Consider the following 15,705-nt stretch of genomic DNA (forward strand, 5'->3'; position numbering starts at 1 on the left):
TTCCTATCCACTCCTACGCTGATGATACCACCCTGCACTTTTCCACGTCTTTTCATAGACGTCCAACCCTTCAGGAGGTAAACATATCATGCAGGGAAGCCACAGAATGCCTGACTTCTGATCATTCTAAAATTTCTGATTGGGGCAGAGCAAACTTGGTATTGTTCAATGCCTCAAAAACTCAATTCCTCCATCTATCAACTCGACACAACCTTCCAGACAACTATCCCCTCTTCTTCAATGACACTCAACTGTCCCCCTCTTCTACACTGAACATCCTCGGTCTGTCCTTTATTTATAATCTGAACTGGAAACTTCACATCTCATCTCTAGCTAAAACAGTTTCTATGAAGTTAGGTGTTCTGAGACGTCTCCGCCAGTTTTTCTCACCCCCCCAGCTGCTAACTCTGTACAAGGGCCTTATCCGTCCATGTATGGAGTATGCTTCACATGTCTGGGGGGGTTCCACTCAAACTGCACTTCTAGGCAGGGTGGAATCAAAAGCTTTTCGTCTCATCAACTCCTCTCCTCTAACTGACTGTCTTCAGCCTCTCTCTCACCGCCGCAGTGTTGCATATCTAGCTGTCTTCTACCACTATTTTCATGCTAACTGCTCTTGTGATCTTGCTAACTGCATGCCTTCCCTCCTTCCGCGGCCTTGCTGCACAAGACTTTCTTCTTTCTCTCACCCCTATTCTGTCCACCTCTCTAATGCAAGAGTTAACCAGTATTCTCAATCATTCATCCCGTTCTCTGGTAAACTCTGGAACTCCCTGCCTGCTTCTGTATTTCCACCTTCCTATGACTTGAATTCCTTCAAGAGGGAGGTTTCAAGACACTTATCCATCAATTTTTGACCACTGCTTTGATCCTTTTATGGGACTGGCATTTCAGTGGGCATTTTTTTATTAGATTTTTGTTGCCCTTGGCCAGTGCCCTTCCTACATAAAAAAAAAAAAATAAATAAAAAAAATAAACCCTCAATAAACAAAAAAAAAAGCATGTTTTTTTCTTATTTAACATATCAGAATTCAGTTCTATATATTGATAAATAAGGTCTGTATATGTACATAGACATAAAAAATGCAAAAGTAGTTAAGCCTGATCCATTCATCTCTTGTACAGTACAAGTTAACACAGGCTTTTAGTCCAACCAGACCAAGCTGTATCAGCATGACCTAAACAAGTGTCTGATCTTCATTAATAGAGTGCCAAAATCTTTCAAGATCCAAGCCCCCACATAAATTCTGGCACCTAGCTAAAAAACGTCTTCAGTAACTTTGCTTCTTCATCTTTCCCTCCTTTATTTCAAGCTAATGGCATCACTGCCATCTCATCTATTTCTAAAGCTGAACACTGCTCAAACCTTTGGTAAGAATTTTACCTTGGATGATTCAGGGCTTGTTTCTCTCTCTCCTCCCTCTAACTACTTCATGCTACCCACTAAAATCCTTTGCAGTGATGTTTTCCATGCTCTCACTGGCTTAAACCCTCGGAATGCTTATGGACCTGATGGGGTCACTTCTATTGTTCTCAGAAACTGTGCCTCCGTGCCTGGTCAAACCTTGCCTGGTCAAACTCTTTCAATTCTGTCTATCAACATCTACCTTACCTTCATGGTGGAAGTTTGCCTGCATTCAGCCTGTTCCTAAAAAAGGATAATTTTAATCCTTCAAACTACTGTCCTATTGCTTTAATTTTCTGCCTCTAGAGTTTTAATCTATCCTCCACAGGAAAATTCTTAAACATCTATCATTTCATGACCTATCTGATCACCAGTATGGGTTCTGTCAAGGCTGCTCTTCTGGTCATCTTGTGGCTTTCCTTACTGAGTCTTTTAGGGATTTTGGTGAAACTTTTGCTGTTGCCTTAGACTTATCACAAGCTTTTGATAGAGTTTGGCACAAATCTTTGATTTCCAAACTACTCTCATACAGCTTCTATCCTTTTCTCTGTAACTTCATCTCAAGTTTCCTTTCTGACCGTTCTATTGCTGCTGTGGTAGATGGTCACTGTTCTTCTAAGTCTATTAACAGTGGTGTTCTTCAGAGTTTTGTCCTGTCACCTGCTCTCTTCCTATTATTCATCAATGATCTAAACCAAACTTCTTGTCTTATCCACTCCTACACTGATGGTACCACCCTGTATTTTCCATGTCTTTTCCCTTCAGGAAGTAAAAAGTTCATGCAGGGAAGCCACAGAATGCCTGATTTCTGATCTCTCTAAAATTTCTGATTGGGGCAGAGCAAACTTAGTATTGTATAATGCCTCAAAACTCAGTTCCTCCATCTATCAACTTGACACAACCTTCCAGACAACTATCCCTTCTTCAGTGGCACTCAACTGTCCCCCTGTTCTACGCTGAACATTCTTGGTCTGTTCTTTACTCATAATCTAAACTGGAAACTTCACATCTTATCTCCAGCTAAAATAGGTTCTATGAAGTTAGGCATTCTGAGTTGTCTCCCAGTTTTTCTCACATTCCCCCTCCTACCTACCCCAGCTGCTAACTCTGTACAGGGGCTTTATTTGTCCATGTATGGAATATGCTTCACATGTATGGGGTGGAATTAAAAGCTTTTTGTCTTAACTTCTCTCCTCTAACTGACTGTCTTCATCCTCTCTCATCACTGCAATGTTGCATTTCTTGCTATCTTCTACCACTATTTTCATCCCAACTGCTCTTCTGATCTTACTAACTGCATGTCTCCCGCAGCATCACTACACAAGACTTTCTTCTTTCTCTCATTCCTATTCTGTTCACCTCTTTAATGCAAGAGTTAACTATTATTCTCAATCATTCATCCCTTTCTCTGGTAAACTGGAACTCTCTGCCTACTTTTTTATTTCCACCTTCTTATGACTTGAACTCTTTCAAGAGGGAGGTTTCAAGACACTTATCCTGTAATTTTTTACTACTACTTTTAACACTTTGGGGACTGGCACCTCTGTGGGCCCCTGCCCCCCCACCACTTTTTTTTTTCTGCCTCCCTCCATGAAAAAAAAAAATACTTCAAACCTCTTGTTTCACTCTAAATGTTTTTTTAATTGCTTATTTAAACTGGTTTAAATTTGAATAAACAAAAAATATAAAATCCCCCAAAAATAATAACCCCACCCAAAAAAAATAAAACCCTCAAGAACCCTTTTTTTTTTTTTTTTTTTTTTTTATCTGGGTTTTTTCCAACCCTGTTCTTAGCTAATGTGCTTAAAATGACAGGAAGGCAAATACCATGTTATTACTGCTATATAGCCCTGTGGATTCCCTGTAGTTCCATATAATATTTACAGCAGTGAGAATGTTTAAGATGGCCATCTTATATATTTCAAATACTGTAATAACTCAAGACCTTAGAGAAACTCAAGGGAATACCCATTGGGAGAGCTGTAGAGACATGAGGAAGGGAGAATGAAAGAGGGAGGGTTAACTCGGGGATTGAATGTTGTTGGCTAATCAGCAGTGGTGCAGCCATAAGGAAACTTCAACTGGGAGTCTGAGTACTCACTCTTTAGAATGTCCTCATCCAGCCAAATTTAGGTCTGCTTAGGTTTAGTTTGGCTAAGTTGGGCTGTCTCTGGGATAACTTCTCACTCAGGAATTTCAGAATGCAATGGTTATTAGTGTTTTTCATATATTTGTAATAATGATTTCTGATGGGAAGGTCATTGGCTTTCTCCCTGTAATGCCTGCAGTTTTTCATTAGCTAGTTTTATACATAAAAAAAAACAAAAAAAACATTGGGCATAGGTTTTGAAAACAAATTCTATTTGTGTTCATTATTCACATGAGTGCAAAATTCATTGTTGTAAATGGCAGTTAGTCTCAACTGTCTTGTACGACCAAATGATTTCACATTCACTTGCTGACCTACCATGCTGATGGCATTAATTTCACTGGTATAACCTTTCCCTTGGATATATATATATATATATATATATATATATATATATATATATATATATATATATATATATATATATATATATATATATATATATGAAATGGTTTGTTATTTTTTCTCATTTTATGGAGCAAATAAAAAAAAACATGAAAAAAATGCAATGTGACAAGATCCCTATCTCTGACAAAGCACAGCACTGTACTGATAAACTGGTTTAATTGCCAATGGATTTAGTTTCCAAAAAAATTCACTTTCATATTTTGATTTACTGAGAAATATTGACTCATGTGGCTAATAATATGAAGTGTAATTTGTATCTTCTGTTGAGCTGAGCTATTATAGCATCAAGGAAACACTTGCTCTGAGTTAAAATGTATTACCGTATGTATTTGTATATTGCATGTTATAAATAACAATGAAATATTAATTTGTTTCTGAGGTAGTCCTGAGCTCTCTTCAGCTGGTGTGGTGTCTTGGCTTCAACTGGGTGGTGAGCAGCATTACACCCGGCAGCTATCCTTTGCCATGTCAGCTTTTTCTTGCCATTGAGGGCATAGCTGCCACTCTTACCAGTATTATTCTGTGACTAGTGACTAGATTCATGAGCATCTGCTTTTGCTTATGAGTCATGGATGCAGATTTCTTTTTCCTGTGTCATATTGGCATTGCCCTACACAGTTTGTTTACATTTTTCAACACTCAGGCTTATGAAACTGATGTTTTGAGTGATACATGCTTGCCAATCTTAGCTGGGTGCCCCCAAAACTTTGGTGAGTGATCTAGTGGGGTTGGGGAATGCCTAAACGGCAACATAACCAACTGTGGAACCAGCACATTCTATTTGTTCAGGCCCTCCCCCAAATGGGGATCAGTTTGGTCAGGAGCTTATGAAAAAACTGTAGAATTGGCCCTTTAGGATGTTCTGAAAGTGTATGGAGTTGGAAGTAGGTTGTTGGAAGGTGTAAATAAATAGCAGGGCTTGTGTGAGAGTTGGTGATGGTATGATTTCTTTCCAGTCAGAGTAGGTTTGCATCAGAGTTGTGGTATGTCACCATGGTAGTTCAGCTTGTATATGGGTGGTGTAGTAAAGGAAGTAAATGTGAGAGTTTTAGGCAGAGGGCTGAGTTTGATCAGTGGGGAAAATAGGATGTGGTATCTGAGTTAGCTACTATTTACTGATGATGTGGCTCTGGTGGCTGACTCAGAGAGGAAGTTGAGATTGGTGGAGGAGTTTAGATGTGTTTGCAGGAGGAGGAAACTGAAAGTGAATGTTGGTAAAAGCAAAATAATGAAATGCCTGAGAGATGATGAAAGGATAAATGCAAGATTCAGTGGAGAATAAGCTGAACAACTGGAAGAGGTGGATTGTTTCAAGTATTTGGGATCAACATTTACAGTGAATGGAAGAGCTGAGACAAAGATGAAGCACAGGATGAAAGAAACAAGAAAAATACTTGGTGGACTGTGAAAGATCTTTATGAGAGTAAAGAGAGGATTATTAGAAGGAATAGGGGTGCCCACTGTGCCGTATGGTGCTGAAACATGGAGCATGGGAGTAGCAGAGAAGAAATAGTGGTTAAATGTAATGGAAACAAAGTGTTTCAGGAGTATCTATGGAGTAACATGGTGGAACAGAATAAGAAACAAGCAGTTAAAAAGAACTAGTATTTTGAGAGTTGGCTGGATAGGCAGATCAGTGTCTGTTGAGTTGATTTGGGATGTGGAGAGAATGGAGGACAGTAAATTAGTAAAGAGAATCGTGTGGTCAGATGTGTGTGGTGAAATGTTAAAAGGAAAGCCATGCTTGTAGCGGTTAAACTATGTGAAGAGAGTATTGAATGAGAGAGGAATGATTATGCAGCAGGCAAGAGCAATTATGTGTGATAGAGGTGAATGGAGAGCAACAATGGTGGGTGCATGAAAATGACACTTCTGTCAACTCACAGGGGGATGTGTGGGTGCATTTGGTGGGGACCATTAGGTTATGGACCCAGTTAGAGTGCAGGGCTTTCAGTATTATGAAGGGACAGGGATAAACCAGTGTATGCTGTCAGGTCTTGCTGTGGACATGTGACCAGCTGTGCTGTGCCTGGATTCCTTGGTGGTCCATGTGACTCCCTTTCCACTAGGGGCTGATTATTTTTATTATTTTATTTTATTTTTATTTATTTATTTTTTTATGTAGGAGGGATACTGGCCAAAGGCAACAAAAATCCAATAAAAAAAAAAGCCCACTGAGATACCAGTTCCCAAATGAGGTTTGAAGCAGTATTGAAAAAATGAAGGATAATTCTTGAAACCTACCTCTTGAAGGAGTTCAAGTCATAGGAAGGTGGAAATGCAGAAGAAGGCAGGGGATTCCAGAGTTTACCAGAGAAAGGGATGAATTATTGAGAATACTGAAAATACTCTTGCATTAGAGGTGGACAAAATAGGGGTAAGAGAAAGAAGAAAGTCTTGTGCAGTGAGGCCACAAGAGGAGGGGAGGCATGCAGTTAGTAATATCAGAAGAGCAATTAGCATGAAAATAGCGATAGAAGATAGCAAGAGATGCAACATTGCAGTGATGAGAAAGAGGCTGAAGACAGTCAGTTAGAGGAGAAGAGTTGATGAGACAAAAAGCTTTTAATTTCACTCTGTCTAAAAGATCAGTATGAGTGGAAATCCCCCCTAACCATGTGAAGCATACATGGGCCATGGATAGGTAAGGCCCTTCTGCAGAGTTAGCAGCTAGGAGGGTGAGAAAAATTGGTGGAGACATCTAAGAACGTTTAACTTCATAGAAGCTGTTTTAGTTAGAGATGAGATGTGAAGTTTTCAGTTTAGATTATAAGAAAAGGACAGACTGAGGATGTTCAGTGTAGAAGAGGGGGACAGTTGAGTGTCACTGTAGAAGTTGTCTGGAAGGTTGTGACGAGTTGATAGATAGAGGAATTGAGTTTTTGGGGCATTGAACAATACCAAGTTTGCTCTGCCCCTAACAGAAATTTTAGAGAGATCAGAACTCAGGCGTTATGTGGCTTCCCAGCGTGAAATGTTTACTTCCTGAAGGGTTGGATGCTCAGGTAAAGACGTGGCAAAATGCAGGGTGATATCATCAGTGTAAGAGTGGAAAGGAAAAGAAGTTTGCTGTAGAAGATCATTGAGGAATAATAGGAAGAGAGTGGATGACCGGACAGAATCCTGAGGAACACCACTGTTAATAAATTTAGAAGAACAGTGACCATCTACCACAGCAGTAATAAAACAGTCAGAAAGGAAACTTGAGATGAAGTTGCAGAGAGAAGGATAGAAGCCTTAGGAGGGTAGTTTTGGAAATCAAAGCTTTGTGCTGGACTCTATCTAAAGCTTTTGATATGTCTAAGGCAACAAGAAAAGTTTTACCAAAATCTCTATAAGAGGATGACCAAGACTTAGTTAGGAAAGCCAGATCACTAGTAGAGCAGCCTTGACAGAACCCATACTGGCGATCAGATAGAAGGTTGTGAAGTGATTAAGAATCTTTCTGTTGAGGATAGATTCAAAAACTTTAGATAGGCAGGAAATTAAAGCAATAGGACATTAATTTGAGGGATGAAAATGGTCACCCTTTTTAGGAATAGGCTGAATGTAGGCAAACTTCCAGCAAGAAGCAAAGGTAGATGTTAACAGATGAAAGAGTTTGACTTGGCAAGGTGTAAGCATGGAGGTACAGTTTTGGAGAACAAAAGGAGGGACTCCATTAAGTCCATAAGCCTTCCAAGGGTTTAGGCCAGCAATTGCATGGAAAACATCATTGCGAATAATTTTAGTAAGTAGCATGAAGTAGTCAGAGGGTGGAGGCAAGGGAGGAACAAGCCCTGAATCCTCCAAGGTAGAGTTTTTAGCAAAGATTTAAGTGAAGAGTTCAGCTTTAGAGGTAGATGTGATATGAGTGGTGCCATCTGGTTGAAATAAAGGAGGGAAAGAAGAAGCAAAATTAGTGATGTTTTTGGCTAGATACCAGAAGTCATGAGGGGAGTTACATCTTGAAAAATTTTGACACTTTATTATTGAAGGAGTTACTGGGTAGTTGAAGAACAGACTTGGCATGGTTCCAGACAGAAAAATAAGGTGCATGAGATTCTGGTGATGGAAGGCTCAAGTACCTTTTTTGGCTCACCTCTCTGTCATGTACGTCACGAGAACGGGCTGTGTTAAACCAAGGTTTGGGTGGTTTAGGTGGAGAAAAAGAGTGAGGAACGTACTCTTCCATGCCAGACAATATCACCTCTGTTATGTGCTTGGCACACAGAGATGGATCTCTGACATGGAAGTAGTTGTTATTCCAAGGTAAATCAACTGAGAGTGCTGAGAGTGTGAGTGTGTGGTGCCTTGTCTGGATCATCCTGAATGAGATTATCAGTATAGTATATATGTAGATAGAATATTTATTTCTACTTTTTATGTGTACTTTTTCCACAACTGAGTAATGTTTGCTCTGGCTCATGCCCATATTTTTTTAAGTTTCCTACCTGCCTCATATTTTAAATGCTTTATCACATATCTACAGATACTTCATTGTTTTCATATTTCATATTCATATGTACCAGAATTTAATTTCACATTTAAACCAGCTACAAAAGTAATTCATTGAAGTGTGGTGTTTTTAATGTAAAAAAAAAATATAATACTTGATTTGCAACAGGTGTTGGCCGAGCACTGTCGAGATCCTGCGCTACTGATAAGGAAGCAGATGGTAGTGTCCCTAACTACATTATTGGAACATTATCCAGAGCATGATGGTATAACCACCACTTGGATTAAAGCTGTGCTGCCCCTCATCCTTGATCCAGAGGTCAAAGTTCAAGAGCGAGTCATAGAGGTCAGATATTAATTTGTTCTAAGTATGTACACCTTAAATGTTTTATTTTTTTGTGATATTTATCTCTTCAGTGCTGAATTGATTCCTGTAATCTTTTCAGAACCATATTTAATTCTTACATTTTTCATTTTTTTATTCTGTATCTTTGAACCATCTTTTTGGTGGTTTCTCTTTCATAATTGTTATCAGTATATTTTGCATGCTTTATTCTTGACACCAAGCTAATTAGTCAAATGAAATTTTTACTTTTATTCATGTGCCAACATGGTGTATCACATTCACACTCCCCATGATCAGCTTATAATGGAGAGAGAGAGAGAGAGAGAGAGAGAGAGAGAGAGAGAGAGAGAGAAAAAAAAAAATATATATATATATATATATATATATATATATATATATATATATATATATATATATATATATATATATATATATATATATATATATATATATATATATATATATATATATATATATATATATATATATATATATATATATATATATATATATATATATATATATATATATATATATATATATATATATATATATATATATATATATATATATATATATATATATATATATATATATATATATATATATCTATATATATATCTATATATATATATATATATATATATATATATATATATATATATATATATATATATATATATATATGTATATATATATATATATATATATATATATATATATATATATATATATATATATATATATATATATATATATATATATATATATATATATATATGTATATATATATATATATATATATATATATATATATATATATAATAATAATGGGAGACTCCAAGTTCTCTGTCACAACATGGTACCACAGTATTGTGACAAAGTTCTGAAAACAGCTCATAATTATCTGGATTTTCCTATGTTCATGCAAGAAGCCCTTTAATAGGTTATCAGCACACAATGGAACAGAAGACAAGTCCATATCAGTCACACTGGTAGGGATCAGTTGTGCAACATACACAGCAGTCTCTGTATCAGGACTTGACAGCAAATCTAGGTTATGTTTATTACATGATAATAAACTTCCTTTCTTCACATCTAACTTGATTAGCTAAATGGACCAGATGTAGGAGAACTTCCATTGGGACCTTCAAGGTCCTGTGCCTGTTCATTCTTTCACAACTGCTCTTCAGTTGCTCCATGTAGTACATGAAAAACAGATACAGTAGAACCTCTAAACAAATTCAATTAATTCAAGCAGGCAATTCATATCCTGAAAAATTCATAATCAGAATTTTTTTCTCACTAACAATAGAGAGAAATAAAATAATTTGCTTCAAATCCACTTATAATATGCACAATATTAAAAATCACATAAATTTTCAGCATAAGAGAGGGATTATTCCTAGTAATTAACATTATTGAAAGCATTATATAGTAAAATATTAAGATATTAAATGATGAAGACAGTAAATGTTAAAAAGGAAGGATGAGTGGATAATTATCCTTATGAGGTCAGTCACCTGTGTGCTACTCTCATGCTTCTCAATCATCTTCACTGCAATGCCAGGGACCATTGGCATCTTTCCTGACATTGCAGCAGGCACAGGAAAAGAACACATGAATAGTAATGAAAGCCATGACACTATGGGAGACACAGTGCACATGTGTAGCAGCGACGAGTGGGGCAGTTAGACTGCTGGTAAATTGTGTTGGTAGCCAGTCTACTCCTTAAATCCCTAAATAACATTTAGGGAATGAAACCCCCCCAAATCCCATTCCATATATTTCCACACATCATAAAAAAAGGCTTAAGCAGCACATTGGTGTTTGGAGGAAAATTCTTATTCAGGCTAAAGAATATATTTTTATGCCACCCAGATTTGAAAAAAATTGTACTCAGATTTGTTCATGTTCTTGTATTTATTTGGCCATGAAAACAATGACATTGTCATGTTACAAAATCATGGGAACAAAACAAGAAGTGTAGTGAAGGAATCCATACATCCTGCACCACACTTAACATGAACAAAGAACATAGCTTCCTCTGTAGTATTAAAGACAGGTTTTTTTCTTTTACAGGGTGTGGACCAACTCCTGTTCCAGCGCTTGCTTCCAGCTGGGCATGCTCAGGAACACACTCCAGGAAATCTGTTGCCATGGAATATCCTCACTACTCTTACCAAGTGCAGCTATCACAAGTTTTTTAATAAGGTCCTTCTTCACTGGTCAAAGATGGATAATAGTAGGTAAGACCATTTTTCAGGAGTTAAGGTTGATGTCCCATACCATGACATATATATATTAAGATTTATTTTGTGCCCTCTATTTTGCACAAAGGTGGTGTTTGGTTGGGAACCTACTCATTATTACCTATTTTTTTTTGCTGATGAGAGTTCACAGATTGAGTTGGTTCTGAGAGGTGACTGGTTTTTTGTAAATGAGTTGTGGCAAGCACTAAGCTTAGCAGAACTGTCAGGTGAAAACAACTGTGGGAGAGCATTCAGAGCTATCTAGATGGTTGGATAGTGGCATTGTGGACATTGCCAAAACTATCAGAAGTGTGTGGCTGTATGGACACCGTGCTACAATTTGTGGAACACACCAAGAATAGAGATATCAGTGTTCATTATGAGAATCTCAGAATTTTTTGAGAAGTCATAATTAAAGAGCAATTTAAAAGTGGCAAGCAATTAAAATTAGACATCTTTTTCAAACCTGTACAGGCTGCATTCACCTGATGCACCAGCAGTACCAGCCTGTCCAACCTCACTGTCACCTAACAAACCACCATCCTCTACCTCACATTGTTCATGCACTACTCATACATCTATACCACCAGCACAGCCTACAACCAGTAGTACATCATTGGAGCTGCAAAGATGGCTGGTATCACTGGTGCATCAGGTGAATGTGGAGTCTACTGGTTTGAAAAAGCTGTCTAATTTTAATTGCTTACCACTGGAAATGTTCTTTAATTATGGCTTCTCAAAGAATTCTGAGATTTTCATAATGAACACTGATATCTCTATTCTTGGTGTGTTCCACAAATTGTAGCACAGTGTCCATATAACTACCTACCTCTGATAGTTTTGGCAATGTTACCAGCATCTTGTCTTCCTTGTCACTGCTGCTACTCTCCTGGGTATCGATCATGATTACCATTGGATATCATGGGATGGCATGGTTATAATAGAAAATTATGATAATTCAAACACAACATATAAAAAGAGCAAAAACCATGAAGCAATGAACTAAATATGTTGTTACACTGATGTAAACAAAGTCTGCAAACAACTGGTCAGTTCTCAAAGCAGCGGCATGTGTTCAGTGTTGCCACAGCTCCATGTGTAGCACACGGGACTTTCAAGTTGTGTCAGCTGCTCCAGATTTTGTCCGCTGCTTCTGAAATCTGTTAAAGAGGGGTCTGTAGTACTGAGGTATGAGTGTATTTTCATGCCATTATCCATTTATTTATTTATTTATTTATTTATTTATTTATTTTATTTGTTTATTTTTATATTTATTTATTTATTTTTTTTTTGCCTTGAGTTGCAAGCCATAATCCAAGATATGAGGGAGCTTCAGATATGCCATTGCTAGTTGGCATAGTGAGAGCCACAAAATCTGCCCAGCATTTCTTGTCTCACTCATTTTATGTTTTTATACAATATTTGTTATTTATAAATACATTTTTCTTACAGTAAACCCTCAATATAATGAACACATTTGTGGAGAGAGAGAGAGAGAGAGAGAGAGAGAGAGAGAGAGAGAGAGAGAGAGAGAGAGATGAGTGACCTTGACAATGGCTGATGATGCAGCTCTCTCTCTCTCTCTCTCTCTCTCTCTCTCTCTCTCTCTCTCTCTCTCTCTCTCTCTCTCTCTCTCTCTCTCTCTCTCTCTCTCTCTCTCACTCTCTCTCGCTCTCTCACTCACAGATAAGTTAACACACTCTTGCACAAAGAGAGAGAGCGAGAGAGAGAGAGAGAGAGAGAGAGAGAGAGAGAGAGAGAGAGAGAGAGAGAGAGAGAGAGAGAGAGAAGTGCATTATGTCATTGGCTATTGTCAAGGTCACTCATTGGCTGTCACACAGCCAAAATTCATCTCTCAAACATGTGACTGACTGTGTGTCAACTAACTCTCCCATATTTTAAGACCTAGGATGTTTGTAAAGTAAAGCAAGCATTCAATAATTTTGAAATATGCTGAAATTTGCGAAGTTTTATAAAATAAAATTGAGCATTTGATAGCCTTAAGGGGATCGACTGAGTTATTTTCCATTTTTGTTATTTATGAACCAAACCGCCAAATTTTGATGAGCTATAAAGTTCTTGTAAATAAGTTATTTGCATAAGTTTCATTAAGTTTGGAGCAATAGTTTTTCTTTTTAATGAAAATATGAAAAATTGAGCTTTAGATATTTGCATATTTTGATAAGTTTTTCTTGGATTTTTCTTGAAAACTTGTCATAAGATATTTTGATGCTTTTGTAAGAAAATTTTGTGACCATTTTCACTTTTGGTTTTGTCAAGAAAAAAATAAAATTTTTCCTCATCTGGATATTCCTTGAGGTTGAAAAAAATAAAAATAAAAAAAATAAAACAAACACCCAATCTAAATTCTGTCACATAATTTTGTAGGTATTTTAATTCCCTTTCTGATGACACCAGAATAATCAAAATCAGACTGTATTTTTTTTTTTTTAATATGTTTGAAGGACACTGGCCAAGGGCAACAAAAATCCAATAAAAAAAAATATGCCCACTGGAATGCCAGCCCCATAAAAGGGTCAAAGCAGTGGTCAAAAATTGATGAATAAGTGTCTTGAAACCTCCCTTTTGAAGGAATTCAAGTCATAGGAAGGTGGAAATACAGAAGCAGGCAGGGAGTTCCAGAGTTTACCAGAGAAAGGGATGAATGATTGCGAATACTGGTTAACTCTTGCGTTAGAGAGGTGGACAGAATAGGGGTGAGAGAAATAAGAAAGTCTTGTGCAGTGAGGCCACGGGAGGAGGGGAGGCATGCAGTTAGCAAGATCAGAAGAGCAGTTAGCATGAAAATAGCGGTAGAAGACAGCTAGATATGCAACATTGCAGTGGTGAGAGAGAGGCTGAAGACAGTCAGTTAGAGGAGAGGAGTTGATGAGACGAAAAGCTTTTGATTCCACCCTGTCTAGAAGAGCAGTATGAGTGGAACCCCCCCAGACATGTGAAGCATATTCCATACATGGACGGATAAGGCCCTTGTACAGAGTTAGCAGCTGGGGGGGTGGAGAAATACACCTCAGTAGGGAAAGAAGTTAGTTTTGAGATATAATACTTTAAAGTTTAAAGAGACACTCACATGGTTTTCATCCATATATAACTATGTAATACTGGAATGTTTAGGTGCCAAGTATTATGATGTATTTTTTGAATTGTAGATGATTTTGAGCCATAATTGCAAGCTTTAGATTCATAGATGACTTATTTTGTTAGCATCTAGAATCTCTTAGATGGAAGATTACACTTCAATTTTACAATGAGGGCATGCCACACTGATGCATGTGCTCTGCTCTCAGCTAATGTCTTGTGTGCTTTTGCCAATACCTCGCTCCTTTGGGTAAGGTAGGACTTCCTTTTTTATCCATTGTGGTGAAAGAGCAAAAAAAGTGGGGAGTGAATGAATACTAAGCGAGTACAGAAATTGATGAAAGAGAGCGTCACAAACTCCCTCCCTCTCTCTAAGTGTGTACAACATGCACTGTCACTGAGGATGTCTGAGGCTCTTTCTTGCTTCCACTTTGCTAGGCTGTGAGAGGAAACGTCCATACTCCATCATAAAGAAAACTGTTCCTTGTAAACTTTCTTAGTTTTTTTTCATGAATTTTTTTCTACAACCATCTCCCACCTACAGTGACCTTGACTAAGCAACTGAGTGGGAGCAGGGAGCATTTAAATGGCTATTTAAATGGCATTTGAATGTAGATGATTAATTATCGTACATGCATTGTGAAGTTTTATGCCTAAGGATGTCATGGGATGATTTTTGCATTTTCTATATTTTTTTTGATTTTCTGCTTGGACAGTCCCCTTAAAAGGGTTTGTTATACCCAAAATTCGGTAAACAGAGGTTTGTTACATTGACAGTTTATTGTATTAAAAAATATGTAACCAAAAAACTGAGGTTATTTTTTGGGGGGATTTAAATGGATTAATGACATTTCAGTTCATTTCACTGGGGAAAATTGATTTGACATTTTAACAAGTTGAGTTATGAGATTTCACGGAATGAATTAGACTCGTGAGTCAAGGTACTACTGTATTAGGTTGGTAATACCACACATTGGAATCCAGACAGAGAAACACACACACACACACACACGCACATCCAGCTGATCAGATGCATCCATAGCAGCTCCAAGAATTTACCTAGGTGTTGGTTGTACAGGGGGGATAAGCTTGAGTCCTGTCTCCATAATAGGGAGTTGTGTGATGTGTGAATGCAAGGGAAGTGAAGTGTAAATTGGGAAGTGGCCAAATGTATGAAAGGTAAACATTATCAGTGATATTAACAGGGAAGATGGCAGCCAGCATGGCAGATACTTTCTAAGGTTTCAAGGGAGAAGACTGTAGCTCATACAAATAAATAAGTATGGAAAATTGAAGAAGAAAATGTGAAAATATGAGAAAAAATATGTAACGTAGCAGTGATAATATAGACGTGGAAGGAAGAGAGAGAGGTGGGTGGTGACAATGTAAAAAAGATACCCAGTGATATAATAAAGATGAAGAAGAGGGAGATGGAAAAAGAAAAAAAACAAAGAACTGAAAGAAGAGGTGACAAAAATAGTGGACATAAACAAGAAACTCAAGGAAGAGAATGAGGGGTTAAAGAAAGGTTTACAAGAGAGAGAGAGATTAAGGTTGGTAAAGTAAAAGACTTAGTGACAGAGGAAGTCAGAAGTTGGAAAGAAGAGAG

General features: G+C 37.4%; 1 protein-coding gene across 1 annotated transcript in view; it reads left to right on the forward strand.

The window, feature by feature from the left end:
- Window positions 1-15,705, forward strand: part of LOC135091602 (condensin-2 complex subunit D3-like) — a 50,029-nt gene that overhangs the window by 15,296 nt on the left and 19,028 nt on the right. The window contains exons 2-3 of the mRNA XM_063989357.1: window positions 8,569-8,745; window positions 10,828-10,994. Of these exons, the coding sequence (XP_063845427.1) occupies window positions 8,569-8,745; window positions 10,828-10,994 (344 nt within the window). The remainder of the gene's footprint in view (window positions 1-8,568; window positions 8,746-10,827; window positions 10,995-15,705) is intronic.

This window comes from Scylla paramamosain, chromosome 38 (genome assembly GCF_035594125.1).
Source record: "Scylla paramamosain isolate STU-SP2022 chromosome 38, ASM3559412v1, whole genome shotgun sequence".
NCBI lineage: Eukaryota > Metazoa > Arthropoda > Malacostraca > Decapoda > Portunidae > Scylla > Scylla paramamosain.